Source organism: Cibotium barometz, chromosome 11, assembly GCF_041138505.1.
Source record: "Cibotium barometz isolate CiBa-2024 chromosome 11, ASM4113850v1, whole genome shotgun sequence".
Lineage (NCBI taxonomy): Eukaryota > Viridiplantae > Streptophyta > Polypodiopsida > Cyatheales > Cibotiaceae > Cibotium > Cibotium barometz.
The window spans coordinates 6,131,919-6,147,834 of record NC_141056.1 but is presented as its reverse complement, the minus strand read 5'-3'; the positions used below and the strand labels follow the sequence as shown (position 1 = coordinate 6,147,834).

General features: G+C 44.6%; 1 protein-coding gene across 3 annotated transcripts in view; it reads right to left on the bottom strand.

Annotated features, from left to right (window-relative positions):
* LOC147633692 (E3 ubiquitin-protein ligase UPL5-like) overlaps positions 1–15,653 on the bottom strand; it is a 53,611-nt gene extending 37,958 nt beyond the window's left edge. The window contains exons 1-4 of one of the 3 annotated variants that reach the window (XM_086804694.1): positions 15,448–15,589; positions 14,965–15,057; positions 12,658–14,889; positions 8,820–9,406 (exon numbers count right to left, since the gene is read on the bottom strand). In XM_086804694.1, the coding sequence (XP_086660820.1) occupies positions 8,820–9,406; positions 12,658–14,863 (2,793 nt within the window). In that variant the 5' untranslated portion in view covers positions 14,864–14,889; positions 14,965–15,057; positions 15,448–15,589. Of the gene's footprint in view, positions 1–8,819; positions 9,407–12,657; positions 15,195–15,447 lie in introns of all 3 variants that reach the window. The other 2 variants (XM_086804695.1, XM_086804693.1) reach the window with 2 other exon arrangements.
* Positions 15,654–15,916: the final 263 nt, after the last annotated feature.

Sequence of the window (15,916 nt, the reverse complement as noted above, 5' to 3'; positions counted from 1 at the left end):
GTATATTGAGACATTGTTGCGGAGATTTGGCCTTGAAGACTGCAAGCCTATTGCTACTCCAATGGAGACAGGTTTGAAGTTGAGTCTTCATGATGCTGGAGATCACTTTGATGTCACACTCTATCAGACAGCTGTTGGTTGCCTCATTTATGTATGCATTACGAGGCCAGACATTCAGTTTGCAGTCTCACAGGTGAGCAGGTTTATGCATAGCCCAGGGTCTCAGCATTGGAAGGCAGTTAAACGCATCTTTCGCTACTTGAGTGGCACCATACATCTTGGGTTGTTTTATCCCAAGGGGGGATCATTGCCGCCAGATTTACATGCTTTTTCGGACTCAGATTGGGCTGGTTGCTATGACACAAGAGTGTCCACAAGTGGTTTTTGTTTCATGCTCGGTAGCTCATGCATATCTTGGTTGAGCAAGAAGCAACCTACTGTGGCCACTTCTAGTTGTGAAGCTGAGTACAGGGCAGCTTTCACAGCTACGGTTGAGTGTGTGTGGCTCAGACGGCTTATGGCTGACTTGGGTGTTGGACAGGAGTCTGCCACCTCTATCTTCACTGACAGTCAGAGCGCATTGGCAGTTGCGAAAAACCCAGTTTTTCATGCTCGCACAAAGCACATTGAGGTGCATTATCACTATGTCAGGGAGAGACTCTCAGCAGGAGAGATCAGCTTGGCCTATGTGCCAACACAGGACAACCTCGCCGATCTTTTCACAAAGGCGCTTCCTCGTGAGAAGTTCGAAGCTTTCCGCAAAGCTTTGGGCTTGCTCCCCTTTGTGGATTGATCTACTTCGGGCATGGCACTCCCCTATACATGAGTGCCAGCTCTCGTTCACACCATCACTCCCAGGGGGGATTTGTTGCCATATATATAGGCAGTGATGTGTGTGAACACACTTAGGACCGCCGGGGCACTTTTTCCCTCTTTAGGAGGTTTTTTCCCCCGGCTTGTATATACGCCCATCACTCTAGGGCTAACTTATCTTTTGTACATTGACACAATCTAACACTTTGTGTTGTGTGCATTCTTGCTTCTTCTTCTCCAAGCTTTGTGTGCTTTCCTGCAACCCTAATTCCAACAGTTTTCAGTTGTTATTAAGTTGTTCGTTCAAATTGTGATATTTAAGTTATGCTATTACGCGTGTGGGTGTCCAACGGAGTCTATTCCTACTTGACGGGATCGGTTTCAAATACTGACAGGATGAGCACCAAGGATTAAGTCAATACGATGATCTATTGCCCTTTCAGGTGGTAAACCCGATGGCAGTTCCTTAGGAAATACATCTTGAAATAAATCAAGTATCTTCTGTAATTCTTTGCTTTCAAATACACTTAATTCATTGACATCCATAGAAGGTATGAGAAATGAAGAAAGTGGAATCAATACACAATGGAAAGTGGTATACAAAAAAGAATCCATTATATATCCAAAATCAACTGTATTTACAAGAGGTCCCTGAGAGGGATGTCTACAATCACCTAAAATACTATACTGGGTGTCCCTATGCTGAAAAGAAAAAATATGACTAGACCAATCTATCTGGACTTGAAGAGTCTTAAGCCACTCAATCCCTAATAACAAGTCTACATTTTCTAGGTGCATAACATAGCATTTCAGAGTATCTTTGTAGTCCTGAATCCGGATTGGTAGCATCTCCACCTTTCGATCCCATACTTGCCTTCCCGCAGGTAGGCGTACCTCATAGATATGATCGCTGGGTGTCGTATCAAGACTCAATTTCTACACGAGTTTGTAGTTAATTTCTTAAATTTTAAAAAAAACACCTTTAAACCTTAGGGACCTCTAAACTCTTTTTTTTTTTTTAAGTTTAATCTTTAAAAAAAAACAAAAGCACCCAAATCGTCGAATGCTTTTTCTGGTTTTTTCCCCCCCCTGGAATTAGCGCCGCCGGCCTATCTGCTTTCGTCACCTGCGCTACTGCCGTCCTCACCGACCAAGCTACAAGCGCTTTTGTTTCTATCGACGCCGCCTACGCTCAGGTATGCGTGACTGTCTGTTGCCGTCGCCAACCGTGGCTGCCAGTGCTTTCACTTCTGCTTGCGCCTGTGCCAACCTCGCAAGGCCTGGCCACAAGCCCCGGTGTAGGCCTGCTTGCGTAGGCCTAGGCGCCTTAATGCATGCGCCTCCAACAGCCGGCAGCCCACGACCAGCACACAACTACCAACGATCACCTTCTTCGCATCTCCGCTCTCTCTCTCTCTCTCTCTCTCGTGTTCAACCAAAAGCAAACATGCTTTTTTTTTCCTGTTTTCTCTCAACGGTTCGTGCGATTGCACAAACACCGAATCTAGCCTTCTTCTTGCAAAACAAATCAACCCTACTAGACCACCTTCTCCATCACAGGTTCTTTGATGAAAAAGCATATACTATCTGAAAAAACAGCAGCATGTATAAACAAAACAACAAGCTTCTTGAACACATACCTTTCTTCGACCTCATCTTCTCTACCTACCAACTTGCTCGTTCACGAGGTACGCTTTGATACCACTGTCAAAACCCCACCGGATCTCCTCGTAGAACGCCCCTGGTTCGAGACTCGAAACCTGCAAACAAACAAATAAACAAGGAGGGGGTGCAGGCCTGACTCACCTTCCAACCATGACAACCGTGGGCAAGCCCACAATCTTGGCTGTCCCCACCGAGCCACGAGCTGAGCTAACTAGGTTGACGTACCAACCAATCTCTACCTCGCGACGTCCCACACCGCCACGAAGCTACCCTCGCGGGCCTCGAGATTGCTGCCGGCCTCGGCTGCGTAAAGCAGGTGCACGTCTGCACTAGATCCAGGCTCCAGACCATAGAGCTCTCACAAATCTCGCGAGACTGTATATCACTAATGACTAACCTTGGCCACCCTTTTATAGGCTCTTGGCCGATCATCGGGCATCCACACTTGGGCGCCCGCCCGTCCATACGTGGGTGCCCGCTCGTTAGTCTATCCCTAACTCAGCTCGCCAATCAGCCTGCCTAGCTCCAAGCTTCCCCAAACCTCGAAGCTAGTCTTGCATGCGTGTAGCACACGGTAGATACACACTGTGCACATGACATATAGGAGGAGGCCTACAAGAGGAAGTGGCATGTGTGGTAGAGGCATAATGAGAGGTTGCACACTCCTCTTTTCCTGTGCACTACATCACCTTGTCCCATAAGATAAGAGATGGTCATATCTCTTGGCCGCACTCCCAATTCCAATGCAACATTTTCTAATGCATCATTCACAAAGGTGGGTTCCCTTGACATATGAGATACATTTAGTTTGTGAACCTTCATGCATCCTTTTGAGTTGGCCTTGCATTTCACATAGTTGCTTCTTGAGAGTTGCAATTTCAGCCTGCATAGCATCGTGTCCAGTTTCCTCCAAAGCCTTCTCCTTGCGATAGGATGGTTGTCCCAAATGTAGATTTGTTACATTGTCTTCCTCTCTAGCATGGGACGGTTGTCCACCATGCACTTTGCCATCATGAAATGCATGAGACATTTTCAGCCATATCTTGTTTATGCATATGAGCGTCACTATGTACATCTCTTCTCCATGCTCCACATATATATATTGTCTTACAATGCTAAATGCTAGTGTTTGCAAGATTTTAGATCGTCTTTCTCGTAAGAGAGAAGATCCTAGGCTCTGATACCAATGAGACTCCCCCGTTCGGGGTTGAGCACAATCTTTCCTTACACTTAAGCAATTGACACAACTAAACAAGTTGAAAATGGCACCACAAAATGTAGCTTAACAAAGCTGAAAATTGAAATCACTTGCACACTGCACTAGGGCTGGAAAGGACTGATCCCCTTTGTAATAGATTGTATTATCAAGGTTCCTGTTACAAGCTTCACGGACATTCACATGCCAAGCTGTCTATAGGCATTCATGCAAATGAAAACAACATTGCAAACATGGTTGTTCATGCGGCTGATTGCTTCCATTTGATTTCACAATCTCACTCCTCGATCCCTCATAGCTAATCGAATGAATCTATGCTCCATTGGCATCCATACACAAACATTGTGTATACCAAGACCGAGACATAGGACCATAATGACTAGTATTCGGATCTTGAGTAAATGAAAGAGAGCTTAAATTAGCTCTTACTGCAATCCTGCTTCTTGCCTTTGAGCACAACCATCATATGCTTGATGTCCACGCTTCCAGGGATCCATTTCCACTCCCGGCTTAAATTAGGGTTTTTGTAAATTAGGGTTTTCAGCAAGTATTCAAACACCAAAATTGAGGCTTTTTGGTGCAAAAGATGCCCAAAGCAGAGGGCTATAGATGTACTATGGTTGCCCCAAAATAAAGATTTTTGAAATCAAGGTTTCTGACTGAATTAGGGTTTACAAAAAATTTGGGGACGATAGAGAATAGAAGAGGAATTTAGCAAATTGGTAATCATATGGAGACTATATAAGTAGAAGACAAGATTTCTCAAGCTTTTATGGCTATGGGAATCATGAAAAAAAAAAGAAAATCAGCATTCCCATAAATGTGTGTCCAAAAATGAAAAGAGAAGCCCCTATATGGTCGGCGCCCACTTCTAGAGAGAAGAGAGAGAGAGAAGATAAGCCTTCCCAACATGTAGAGGATGGTTGGAGGATGCCTATTGGGCCACCCGTCGAAACCATCCCTCCTCTTGACATATGGAAGGCCACCCAAAGCTCATAACATGCAGAAAAAGACGCCTGAATATGTGCCTAGTCGACCAGGAGTGAAAACTGGTCCAACCTCTTTATGAATTATCCGTCCGAACTTTAATGAAGTGTGGACACCCAAACTCACTTATAACTTGGGCAGTATTAAAGTGTGGACCTGCAAAACAGAAAAATTTACCATTTTCTCATAAAATGAGCAACATAGAGTAAAGTAGTATACTCACCACCTATCTACATCCCACAAGCGAGGTCAAAAGACGGTTTCACTCGCACGGTTCACAAGAGGACGTCCCCAACTCATGAACTACACGCACAATTCACGCATGCAACAAAACAATTCATGCAAAAACAGGTGCAAAACCTTACATGCATAGATGCAATCTAAGAATGCACCATGGAACAATTTCCCATTTCATTTAGCTAGTAACCAATGGTACCATACTCCTGATATGGACGCAGATCAATATCCCCAGTCTACTAGCTCTTGGTGTTGACAACGAGTCCTCGACCATGCCAGTCCATCTTATGGAACTCGTCCATAAGCCTGAAGCGCAGAGAATGCCCAAATAGTGACACATACTCCATAAACTTGTTGGGTCTACATGTTTCAGCCGCATTGACCTTAAGAGTGGATATCACCAAGTACGTGTAGCACCACAGGATATACACAAAACAGCATTCAAGATATCATTTAGTTTGTATGAGTATTTGGTTATGCTATTTGGTCTCACAAATGCCCCAGCCACGTTTAGTAGAATGATGGATCGCATTTTCTGTGAGCATCGAAAATTTACAGGTGTGTTTTTCGATGATATCTTGGTAATTTTCAAGAATGAGCAGGAACACCGCCAGCATTTGGCCATTGTGTTTGAAGATCTTCGTAACCACAAGCTCTTCATCGACACGAAAAAGAGTGAAAAAAAAAATAGAGATTCACTATTTGGGGTATATTGTATCTAAGGATGACATTAGGATGGATCCTGCAAAGATTGAAGCAATTTGGAATTGACCTGAGCTATCTTTCGTACATGACGTACGAAGCTTTTTGGGTTTATGCTCATATTACAAGCATGTTATCACACACTTGGCACGTGCACATGGAAAGTACATAGATTGGAATGTCGAAGGCTTTCGAGCAGGCTTCAGGGGTATGGAACGTCGGAGTTAGCATGGGCTTGTGGAATTGTGCTAGAGCACTAGCCTTGGGCTGGGCAAGATCGGTGGACGCCAGTCGTGGTTGGGAAGTACTAGCTTTCTACCTCATGGTTTGGTTTTGTACTAACCTTTGTTTAGTTGTGATTAGGGCAGATCTTGTGGAGGACTTTTCACCATGTCTCCAATGAATGCAACTCTACTAACTGTAAAGAAAAATCAACATCAGAGAGGGGATCAAGAACACATTGGTACACTTCATAATCCAAAGAGGAAATCATATTATTAAGTTCAGCTGAATTTACAGGATTTGAGGGTTTATCCACAAAATCAACCTTGAGACAAAAATGGACACCATCATATGATAAGGAGAAGGTATGACCCTTCCAATCCACATGGACATCCTGGTTCTTGGCATAGAACCACTCTTTACCTAATATTAGATCCACTCTATCTAGATTCATAAGCATAAAATCTAGACACTCCGAATAACCATGTATCGTAATAGGTAACTGGGACACTCATCTATCCCACACTTATCCATGTCCTGCTGCCAAACTCACGCGATAGACGACTTGGCTGCACCGGTACTCCCAACTTCTGTACCAACTTGGCATTAACGAAATTGGAAGTGTATTTTTGGGGTCAAACAAGGTGACTGCGGTCTTCCCCATGACCGATCCATACATAAGGATAAGATCATTGGGCTGAAAACTACAGAACTGAAGTTACAATCATATGCAAGTACTATGATCTAATAGGAAAGTATTGACAGAAGATTACCTTTAGTGAGGTTCACTCCTAGTGTGGCCATTCTGGTTGCAAATGAAGCATCGTCCTTCTTTAACATTGCAAAGTCTTTTCGAATTATGTTTTGGCGGCCTTCCCAAGTTTAAACTTCTATTTACTCCTAGGTCCCTACTCGGTAGTGGTATTCCTCTTCAAGACACTCTTCGTGTTGCTGGCCATAGTCTCTTGGCAGCTTTGATAGCCTCCTCCATTGTCTTGCAATGTCTCTTACAAACCTCATATTGGTAATCACCCAATAATCTGAGGACGAAAAATCCACACAAAGTGTGCAGATCCATGTGCAGCAGGGGTGGCCAAATCACGAAATTCATGCACATTGCTATCTAAAGGCATCTCTCGCATGTCAAGCTTCATTAGCTTATTGAGCACATCATATTCATACTCAGGTTGAACAAATTCAGCCCAAAAACATTGCTCAAAGTTATTCCATGTCTCGGGTTTTTGCTTCAAGTCTTTACACCAAGTCAAGGTTTTTGTTTTAAGAAAACCTTGTACCATCTCAATCTTCCAAGCATCCAGAAACGAATGAAACTCAAAGTTGGTTTTCCATCTATTCAACCAAGAGTCCACATACTGCTGGGTTTTCTCCTTCTTGCCACCCCCAAAAATATCAAGAGCAAAAGAAGGGGCTATCGATCCTTGAGTCATTTAAGGATTCATTTGAATGTGTTGCACCAACTCAAGTTATGCACGCACAAGCTCCAAATCCTCCCTAAGCCGATCAAATTCAGCTTTTTCTGCATACTCGACTTCTACTTCTTGCTCTTCCACGTCATCACCCGGGTTGCCTTCGACATGGTACCTTTCAGCCCAACTGTTATCGGATATCTAGGTTGGTATCCATACATCTGTTGTGTAAGGTCCTCACTAGACCATAGATTATCTGACAAAGAATCATTGTGAATCAAGATAGAGGACATACCTGAGAAACCCTAGCAAGGTTTCTATAGACTGGACGTCGAACTCATCGTGTGACCGTGATAGATTGTGGCTAGCGACTCACCACCCATCCGTAGGTTCAGTACCTCGAACCACCATGAGCGTGCTAGTCACCAATAATCCAACCTGGCATCCCATACCACCAAGCCAAATCACTTACTAACACCTCTATGGCCGAGAGATCCTGCACGCTCCTTGGTAACCCCAAGCTACTACGTAGCTACTTGATCTCGTGTCTAATAAGTGACCCCAAGTCACCTTGCTATGACCTGCTTTTATTTATAAAGCTTTCCTACTTTATTTATAAGCTTTTAGCCATTATTAGCCACTAGTTATTATTATTAGCCCATGGCTATCATTTCCAATCCCACAGCCAATTTAGACCTCCTCTTGCTAGCACACTTAGCCTACATGTGAACCCTCCAGGTCTCCACGCCCTTGGCTAAGCCTTAATCCTAATCTTGGGTTAATCCTAACCCTAATCTTGGGTTAGTCCACGTGTTCCCCGCCCTAGCCCTAGGCCGGTCGAGACGTAACATTCTTTCCCTCTTAATTTAATGCATGTCCTCGCAAATGCATAAGGAGAACAAGCTTCTATAAGCAAATCCTCAAATCTGAACATCCAGCCATAGCATCTACTCAAGGCTACAGCCTCTTATCTAAGCCAGTGAAATACTCATCTTGCAGAACTTGCTATAAAGATGCAGTTGCTTACTGTCAATCCAACTCTAGTGCAACAAGCTCTACCATAACAACCCTAGCACAAACCCAAAGCACAACTCGTCAATCATATCTTGCATACTAGTTCACTTAGTGTGCAAACAAATCCTAATGTACTTCCAATGTGTTTTTGCATAACCAGTAGATACTCTACCCTTGGAGTTAAGCAGGACCTATTTGTGATTTACGATGATGAGGTAGCTGATTTATGACAAGGTCACGAAAGGGTGATTCTCTTTCGTAACAGGCTATTGTTAAAATATTATTGTATGCATATGATATTGTGCTGATTTCCTCTCACATGAAAGGCTTCACAACAAATTGGGTGCACTAGAAAACCCTCTGTGGACAGAAGAATATAGGGGTGGATTCTTGCATATACCTAGGGGAAGCCATGTTTTACCACAAAGAAGGTTGCTCATCATTGACTTAGTAAAATTGCCCATAGAACATAGATAAGTCATTTTCTATAAAATACCATGTATTAGCAGGTTGGATGGTGTCTGAGACTAGCATACCTCCCAAAACCAAGTGATGTGACAATCCAAACTGTCGTACCCATGATACTCTGTGTGCAACTTCCAATCTTCAATGCAAATATTTCTATCCTTGCCAAACAGCAACAAATCAAACTCCTTCGGTTCCAAAGCCTGTAGAAATTGCTGCAAGCTACCACCAACCAGTAGATCCGAGAAACCTTGGCAAAAGCACTTCACCTGCTTTTCAATACATGCAACAAAGCGATGCTGAACCAAGAGCTCCACATATAGAAACCTGTTCTGACTCGTCACTGAAATGTCTTTCCCTCCAAAACACAGCTCAATGGTTTTCAATGTCCCGAGCTCTTCAAACTCATGCACAAATGTCAGTCCAAGGGCATCTGAATCAACCAAGTCAGCATCCATTTCCAATATCTTTTTGCAGCTTTCATATAGAAGAGGATCCGCATCCTTCACATCTTCCCAAGTCACAGGAAGCCCGGCAACCTGCTTTAAAAATATTAAAGCAAAGACGACATTTATTTGGACCTTGTGCATCAGTGCCAGTGCAATCACTTGCCCACAAAAGCGGAAATAGCTGAAATGCTCCGGATTCACACCAGAAGCTGCAAAGAAATGCATGACAGAAATCAGTTAGATCACACAACCACGTATATCATACAGGAGCAGTAATAAAGACTGGTTGCTTTGTTTCACTCTTTCCTACAAAGAAATCAGATTCAATTCCATACAAGGGAGTAAAATGGCAGGGACCGGGGCTGGGACCACCGCGGGGAGGGGGGGGGGCGCTGGGGGCTGTTTTATCCCTGAATGGGCTTTGAGTCAGTGTTAACAGGGGGCTTTGAGTCAGTGTTAACAGGGGGCTCACTTATGATGATCATGAGGATTCTGAAGTCTACCAATGCAAGAGCCCTCAGGGCCAAGGGTAGCTGCAAGCCGGCAGCTACAAACGGTCTGGTGGTATGGGATGCCACAGCATGCTACTGGGGCCTAGCTGACTCGGCTAGATGGAAAAGGCACAAAACAGCTGGTCGACCAGCATAAATCCAGTCGGCCTGTTACCAATGCCCACAAAAGGCTGATGTTGCTAATCAAGCAAGCGCCTTTCACAAGACTGCTGGCCAACTGAGCTTGTTTGGCTGCCTAGGCTTCATGGTGTCCACCAATGATGTCCCAAGGGCCTAGGTGTCTCTTGGACAGCCCTTACATGGCTGTCCCTAAGATAGACCCCTACAGGGTCCATCTCCTGACCCTACCTTGGTGCCTGTGCATCCGGATAGAAGCCTAATAAATGCTTGGTACACCTCTACATCATTCTAGAGGGTGACAGACGTGTGGGGCATGCACTAACCGCACGTGCAGGACATGCACACCTAACCATGACCCTGTACACTAGATCCATTGCTGACTTGTTCCGGATAGGGCTCACAAAGGGCCAATTACCACTCTAAGACTTGCACATGCTCTACAAATATGGCCACGTGGCATCCAAGTGCGGGATGCATGTGATAGTTCCGTTTTGTACATGGTCCAGATAGGTGCATTCTCTGGTGTTACTCATGATGAGAGGGGTGCTAAGATACCTGATAGTTTTATATGGTTCTCGGATAGGGCGGAATTTGTTGATCATCCAAACAAAGAGGGTGAATCAGGTTTTGGAGGATATGCTTCATGCATAGGTTTCTATAGGCTTCTTGGTGTGGATAGCTAATATTATTAGCTACGATAATTGTCTTCGTGATTTCACGTTCTCCAATTTCATGGGAGTGTCAGAATGCGCAGCGGAAGACTAATGCACGTAGGAGACGCATCACCATCGAGCTCCACGAACACCCCCAACGGGCACTGCAGCATCCCTCCACCGGGCTCCCATCTCCCGGTGAGCTGCCTCCCAAAACACCAGCCGGAGGAGATGACTATGACAAGGTGCCATTCTAGCCTATATATGGCTCTTCAACTTCCCATGCTTCCACTTATGGGATAATCCAAGGCACCTTCTAACCATAGATCACATGCTCGAAATCGCCAACCTTCCAACACCCTCCCTCGATTCGAGCTCTGCAAGCCACCGAGGCGCGAGGGGGTCACCCAAGACCACACACGCTTGAGCTGCCCAGGACCACACGCGCCCGGGCTCTGATACCATGTCAAAATGCGCAGCGGAAGACTAACGCACGTAGGAGATGCATCACCATCGAGCTCCACGAACACCCCCAACGAACACCCCCAACGGGCACTGCAGCATCCCTCCACCGGGCTCCCATCTCCCGGTGAGCTGCCTCCCAAAACACCGGCCAGAGGAGATGACTATGACAAGGTGCCATTCTCGCCTATATATGGCTCTTCAACTTCCCATGCTTCCACTTATGGGATAATCCAAGGCACCTTCTAGCCATAGATCACATGCTCGAAATCGCCAACCTTCCAACAGGGAGTTGGAGGTCAAGAGGTTGCTGGGTTTTTTACAACCTTAGTTTGGTTTTGATTTTGTTTTTTGTTCCACAGAAATAATCCTGTAGGAGCAGTGGCTTATGACTAAGCTAGTTTCTACATAGGTAACTATGTGGAAAGATTAGACATGTGAACCTAATTTTGGAGTTAGTTGCTTGATGTGGTTGGACTTTCCCGGAGGAATGCCTTAAGTGGGGAAGTATGTTACGTACCTGAATGATTAGTGGGGCCTGATCTAGGGTTAGGGGACCCTAAGGATTAGTGCAATAGGCTGGTTCTACATCTTTCTTTCAGCTCACGTAGTGTCTTGGGAGGATCCCAGGTACCTACTTGAAACCTTTCCACTGTAAATTCAAGAGGAGGATTCGATGGCTTCTACACCGACTGTCATCTCTTCATCCATTCCACAACTTCCCAAAGAATCCATCTTAGATGGAACCAAAAGTTACAGCTATTTATGAGTCAACAACTATTTATAGGTTGACTGAGGCTATATAAGTGGGGTGAGCCTATTGTGTGGACTACCGTTTCGTTGTATCCTACCGGTGTGGTCGGATGACGGGAAGTATGTGCATAGGCCTCGGACATGGTCCACAGCCAAGGGACTGAGGAGTGGTCTCTATGGACGCGGAACTACGGTTGGGAGGTGAGGTAGCCTACACCCCTTCTATTTGGTACTAAGCTTGTTGCTTGTGTTTAGGGAGATCTTGGGGGGATCTTACAACCATGATCCCATACCATGCGAGACCTGCCCCATCCAGACAGCTTTCCAAACTTTGTTCTGCTCTGCTCAAGCCTGAACCTTACCTTACTTGCCTTTCACCTTTCCAGAATATACAGCACAGAAAGGTTACTACTAGCATCAATGGATTCGAAAGACAAGATGCCTCTACTACTTCCAGGATTCAGTCTGCAAATAAAAACTCACAAATGCAATACTGTCTAGCACGATCGTTCCTCAAGTGCAAGTATGGGTGTTGCAAACAAGTTTGGCAAAATATTGCTCTGCTTTGCATAGGGGCAACAATGTGAATCTTTTTCTCTAAACCCCGAGTCTCCTATAAGAGTCAAAAAGCCGACATAAATTTGAACTAACGATATGGTTTGATGGTACCGTGGCTTTGTTTTGAACCTTACCTTACTTGCATAGCACAGAAAGGTTACCACTAGCATCCATGGATTCAAAAGACAAGATGCATCTTCTACTTCCATGATTCAATGCCATACGGACATCTTGATAAAAGATATCCTTTCACATGCAAGCAGCCAGCAGCCAGCAGCCAGCTAAAAGTGAAGCAGATAAATGCTCCTCGCATGCCATAATTTGAGGGCAATCTTGACCACTCCACTTACAGGCAAAACATCTTGGATTCAAAATATAGCAATAAAGGTTAGAAACACTTACCAGGATTAGGGAAAAATCTCCGAGGATCATTGAGACAGGATAGAAAAAGAGCATTTTCAGGGTTAAAAATTTCCCTGCATACCAGATAAAACCATTCCCGCAAAACCCCTGGTCCAGTTGCTTCTTCTGTAGCAAACTCCACAGACAATCCTCCTTGTAAAACATCAGCTTTCACACTTTCAAACGCATGAAATGACTCAGAGAGCAAATGGTCCCGGTGAATGAAAATGTCATGTCTTTCTTCGAAGTCATCTTGCGGTTCGGGAAGCATTCCTAAAACAACTCTCCTTTTTGACTCAAACTCTAAAAGGAACTTGTGCTCAAGTAACCAGAAGTGATCATTCTGCCACCCAGATTGCTGGATCATCATATTCAAGGCCTTACAGCGAGAGCTGAGAATTGTGAGCAGGGTCTCCATGCATCCTTCATACATCTTAGCTATTGCATTCAACCCTTTCAGCACAGCCAGAATGGGAGCCCAATTGAAGGGCCGGTCATGGAGTGCTTCTTCCACTTTTCCTAAACAACTATCAATGTCAAAAAGCAACCTGTGGAAAATTGCAAAGAGCCAGGCATAGGATCCAATTTCTCCACCTCTTTTATCCACATTATCAAGAATTCCGTCCACCAGCGAACCCTCTACACTCACATCATTCCTGCGCCTGGCTTTAGGGCTTCCCTCTTCCAAGCATCTAAAGCTGGCTAAAGGAGTGTCTCTTAAGCCATTTAAAGAACTTGAGGCTTCAACGCCTCTGCACGCCTCCATTGCTTTGCATAATGGTGTTACAAAAGCTGTAAAGTCATGCCCTTCCTTTGCATCCAGGTGTAAAATTGAAGGCAATTCATTGGTTGCAGAAGCTCCATAAACCCTTGCTGTGAAGCACAAGCTCAAAGAGAGCTTCAAAGCAAGTTCAGCTACGAATGGAGCAAAGTCATGCACAATACTTTCTGCTTTTGCATCATTGAAATAAGCGCTTCCATGAGCAACCCAAACTGTATCCAGAATGCAAGCAAGAGCATTCCGACAGGCGTAATAAAGACCATGGCATGGTGCACTCTTAGCAAGCAATTTGCAGAAATCCAAAAGCACAGGTGCACAATAATAGTGAATGTCTGTTGATAAGCAGTCATCATTGGCGCTAACAAATAGCTTGATAGAGTCCTCTGCACATTCTTGATTGGTTTCAACAGGTGAAAGAAGTAGGATGACCAAAGCAGAAGTTGCTCCTGCGAGTTGGAAGACCTGTATATGATCCGATATAGGAAGTGAATCTGCAGCCAAATTCAAAAATTCTTTCACATTGGTACGAATTTTATCCTGAGCCTGCATCAACTTCAGTCTAGAACGCCTTCCATCCTCTCTCATTGAAGAGACAAGGTGAATAGTGGCTACCAAATCATTCACCAGTTGCCAGGAACGATGAAGTGGAGTGCTCAGCATCCTAGCCACGAGGTGTAGTGTTGCATCATTACTCACTTGGCATTCTGAGAGTGTCTGGTGCTGCTGCAGCTGCCTACCAAAATAAATAAGCCGCTGCTCTGAGATTGGGAGCCCCGTTTTTTGAAAGATTTGCCTATGAACTGATTCAATAGTATCTTGTGCATTTGCATGAAGAACGATAGTCCTTCCATCAAGAAATGTTCGGACAAAGAACTGGACCTCGGGGTTACTTGCATCTGGATTAGCACCACAGTCGGGAATCCTGAAGCATTCACTGAACGAGCTAGTCCCATCAGAAGTTGAACAAGTTTCATGCGTAGAAACTGAACTACAGTATCTATCATCATCTGAAGGCTTGCTAGTGTTGCTAACGCTTGTGTCATCTGCTTTGATGTCCTGGCCAAAAGGCAAATCTTTATCCAGGCATTTTAACCTTGAGCTTGCTGACTCAAGTGCAGACCCATCATCCTGAATCTGTGATACCACCGAGCCTCCTTGCATTGCTGCACAAACCTGTGTCAAATTATCATCAACACAAGCTTCCTGCATCTCCTCCCTAGACTCTCGTTTGTATCGAAATTCACCTATGCCAAGGTCCAACTCCTCAAGCTTCCTCTTCATACAGACTGTTCGAGAGGTTAGCCACTGAAAAGAAACTTCCACCCCATCTTCAAGTGACAGCCTATCCATGCATCTATCATTTCTTCCTTCCCCCGTTCCAAAAGAAAGTGCGGCAATGGTTTCCTCTGCTTCTCTAGCGTCCATCTCTGTGGTTAACTCAGCCTACACACCTGGCTGACAAACCTCCTTATGGCATACCGAAACAATCATATCCAAGAAAAACTCCAGCTCATTTATCGACTAACCTCAGACTATTGCCAGGCCTGCATGGATTTCGGCTGCAATGCCCTTTCTTGGAGAGCAGATGACAACAACATTATCATTTGGTGAGAACGGGCCTGAAACCAAAGTAAGACCATCTGTCAAGCAAATACAATGGAGTTTTCCCTGCAAGTCCCTCGTGCAATCCAGAAGTCAAGCAGGAAACGTGCAAAACGGATCGAGAAGTTGCAATTGGGGTGCCTCGCTCCTTGCTCTGTAGCGAGGGTGTGGTTAGATTAGGAATGGTTGCTTGTTATCTTCACTAATCCTCAACACATTCCTTAATTTCAAGGTTATACACTAATCAGGAGCTATTGAAGAACGCTAAAAAAACAAAGGTCGGTTTCTATTGCAGAATCTGATGAATGATGAAGTAGAACCCTAACTTTGAGGGACATGGAGAAACCCTAGCTACGATAGATATGGAAACCCTCAATCATGCAACAACACACTTTAAATGGACCAACCTGGATAATATCACTTGGTGGAGGAGGTCTAAGGTTTGCACACCTGCGCAAGGGAGAAACCCTAGACCTGCGAAACTACCTGCAGAATCCGAGCTCATTCATAGACAGGAAAAAGAGAGCAAACATAAAGAAAAGTAGCCATAAAAGAGAGATTCGACCCCTTTGTGGAAGGTTTAGAGAATCACTAATCGCAGTTAGTGCCTTAATAATGATTACTACAAACTACGTTATTTATTTACTGGCTTGTTTGCGTATTTTATTTTATTTTATTCACCCCTGGAAAAGCCGCGCTTGGGCCCACCACGTCATCATTTTATTTTATTACGCCGGCCACGTCATCGTAAGATCGGAAAAGCCAATCCTTGCAATGCCACGTGTTTGCATCTGGTTGCCCTTGGTTATTAGCCGTTGAAATCGACGGGTAGAAGCCTACTCCGCAACCTCGTGAAACTCTTCCTTTATATAAGAG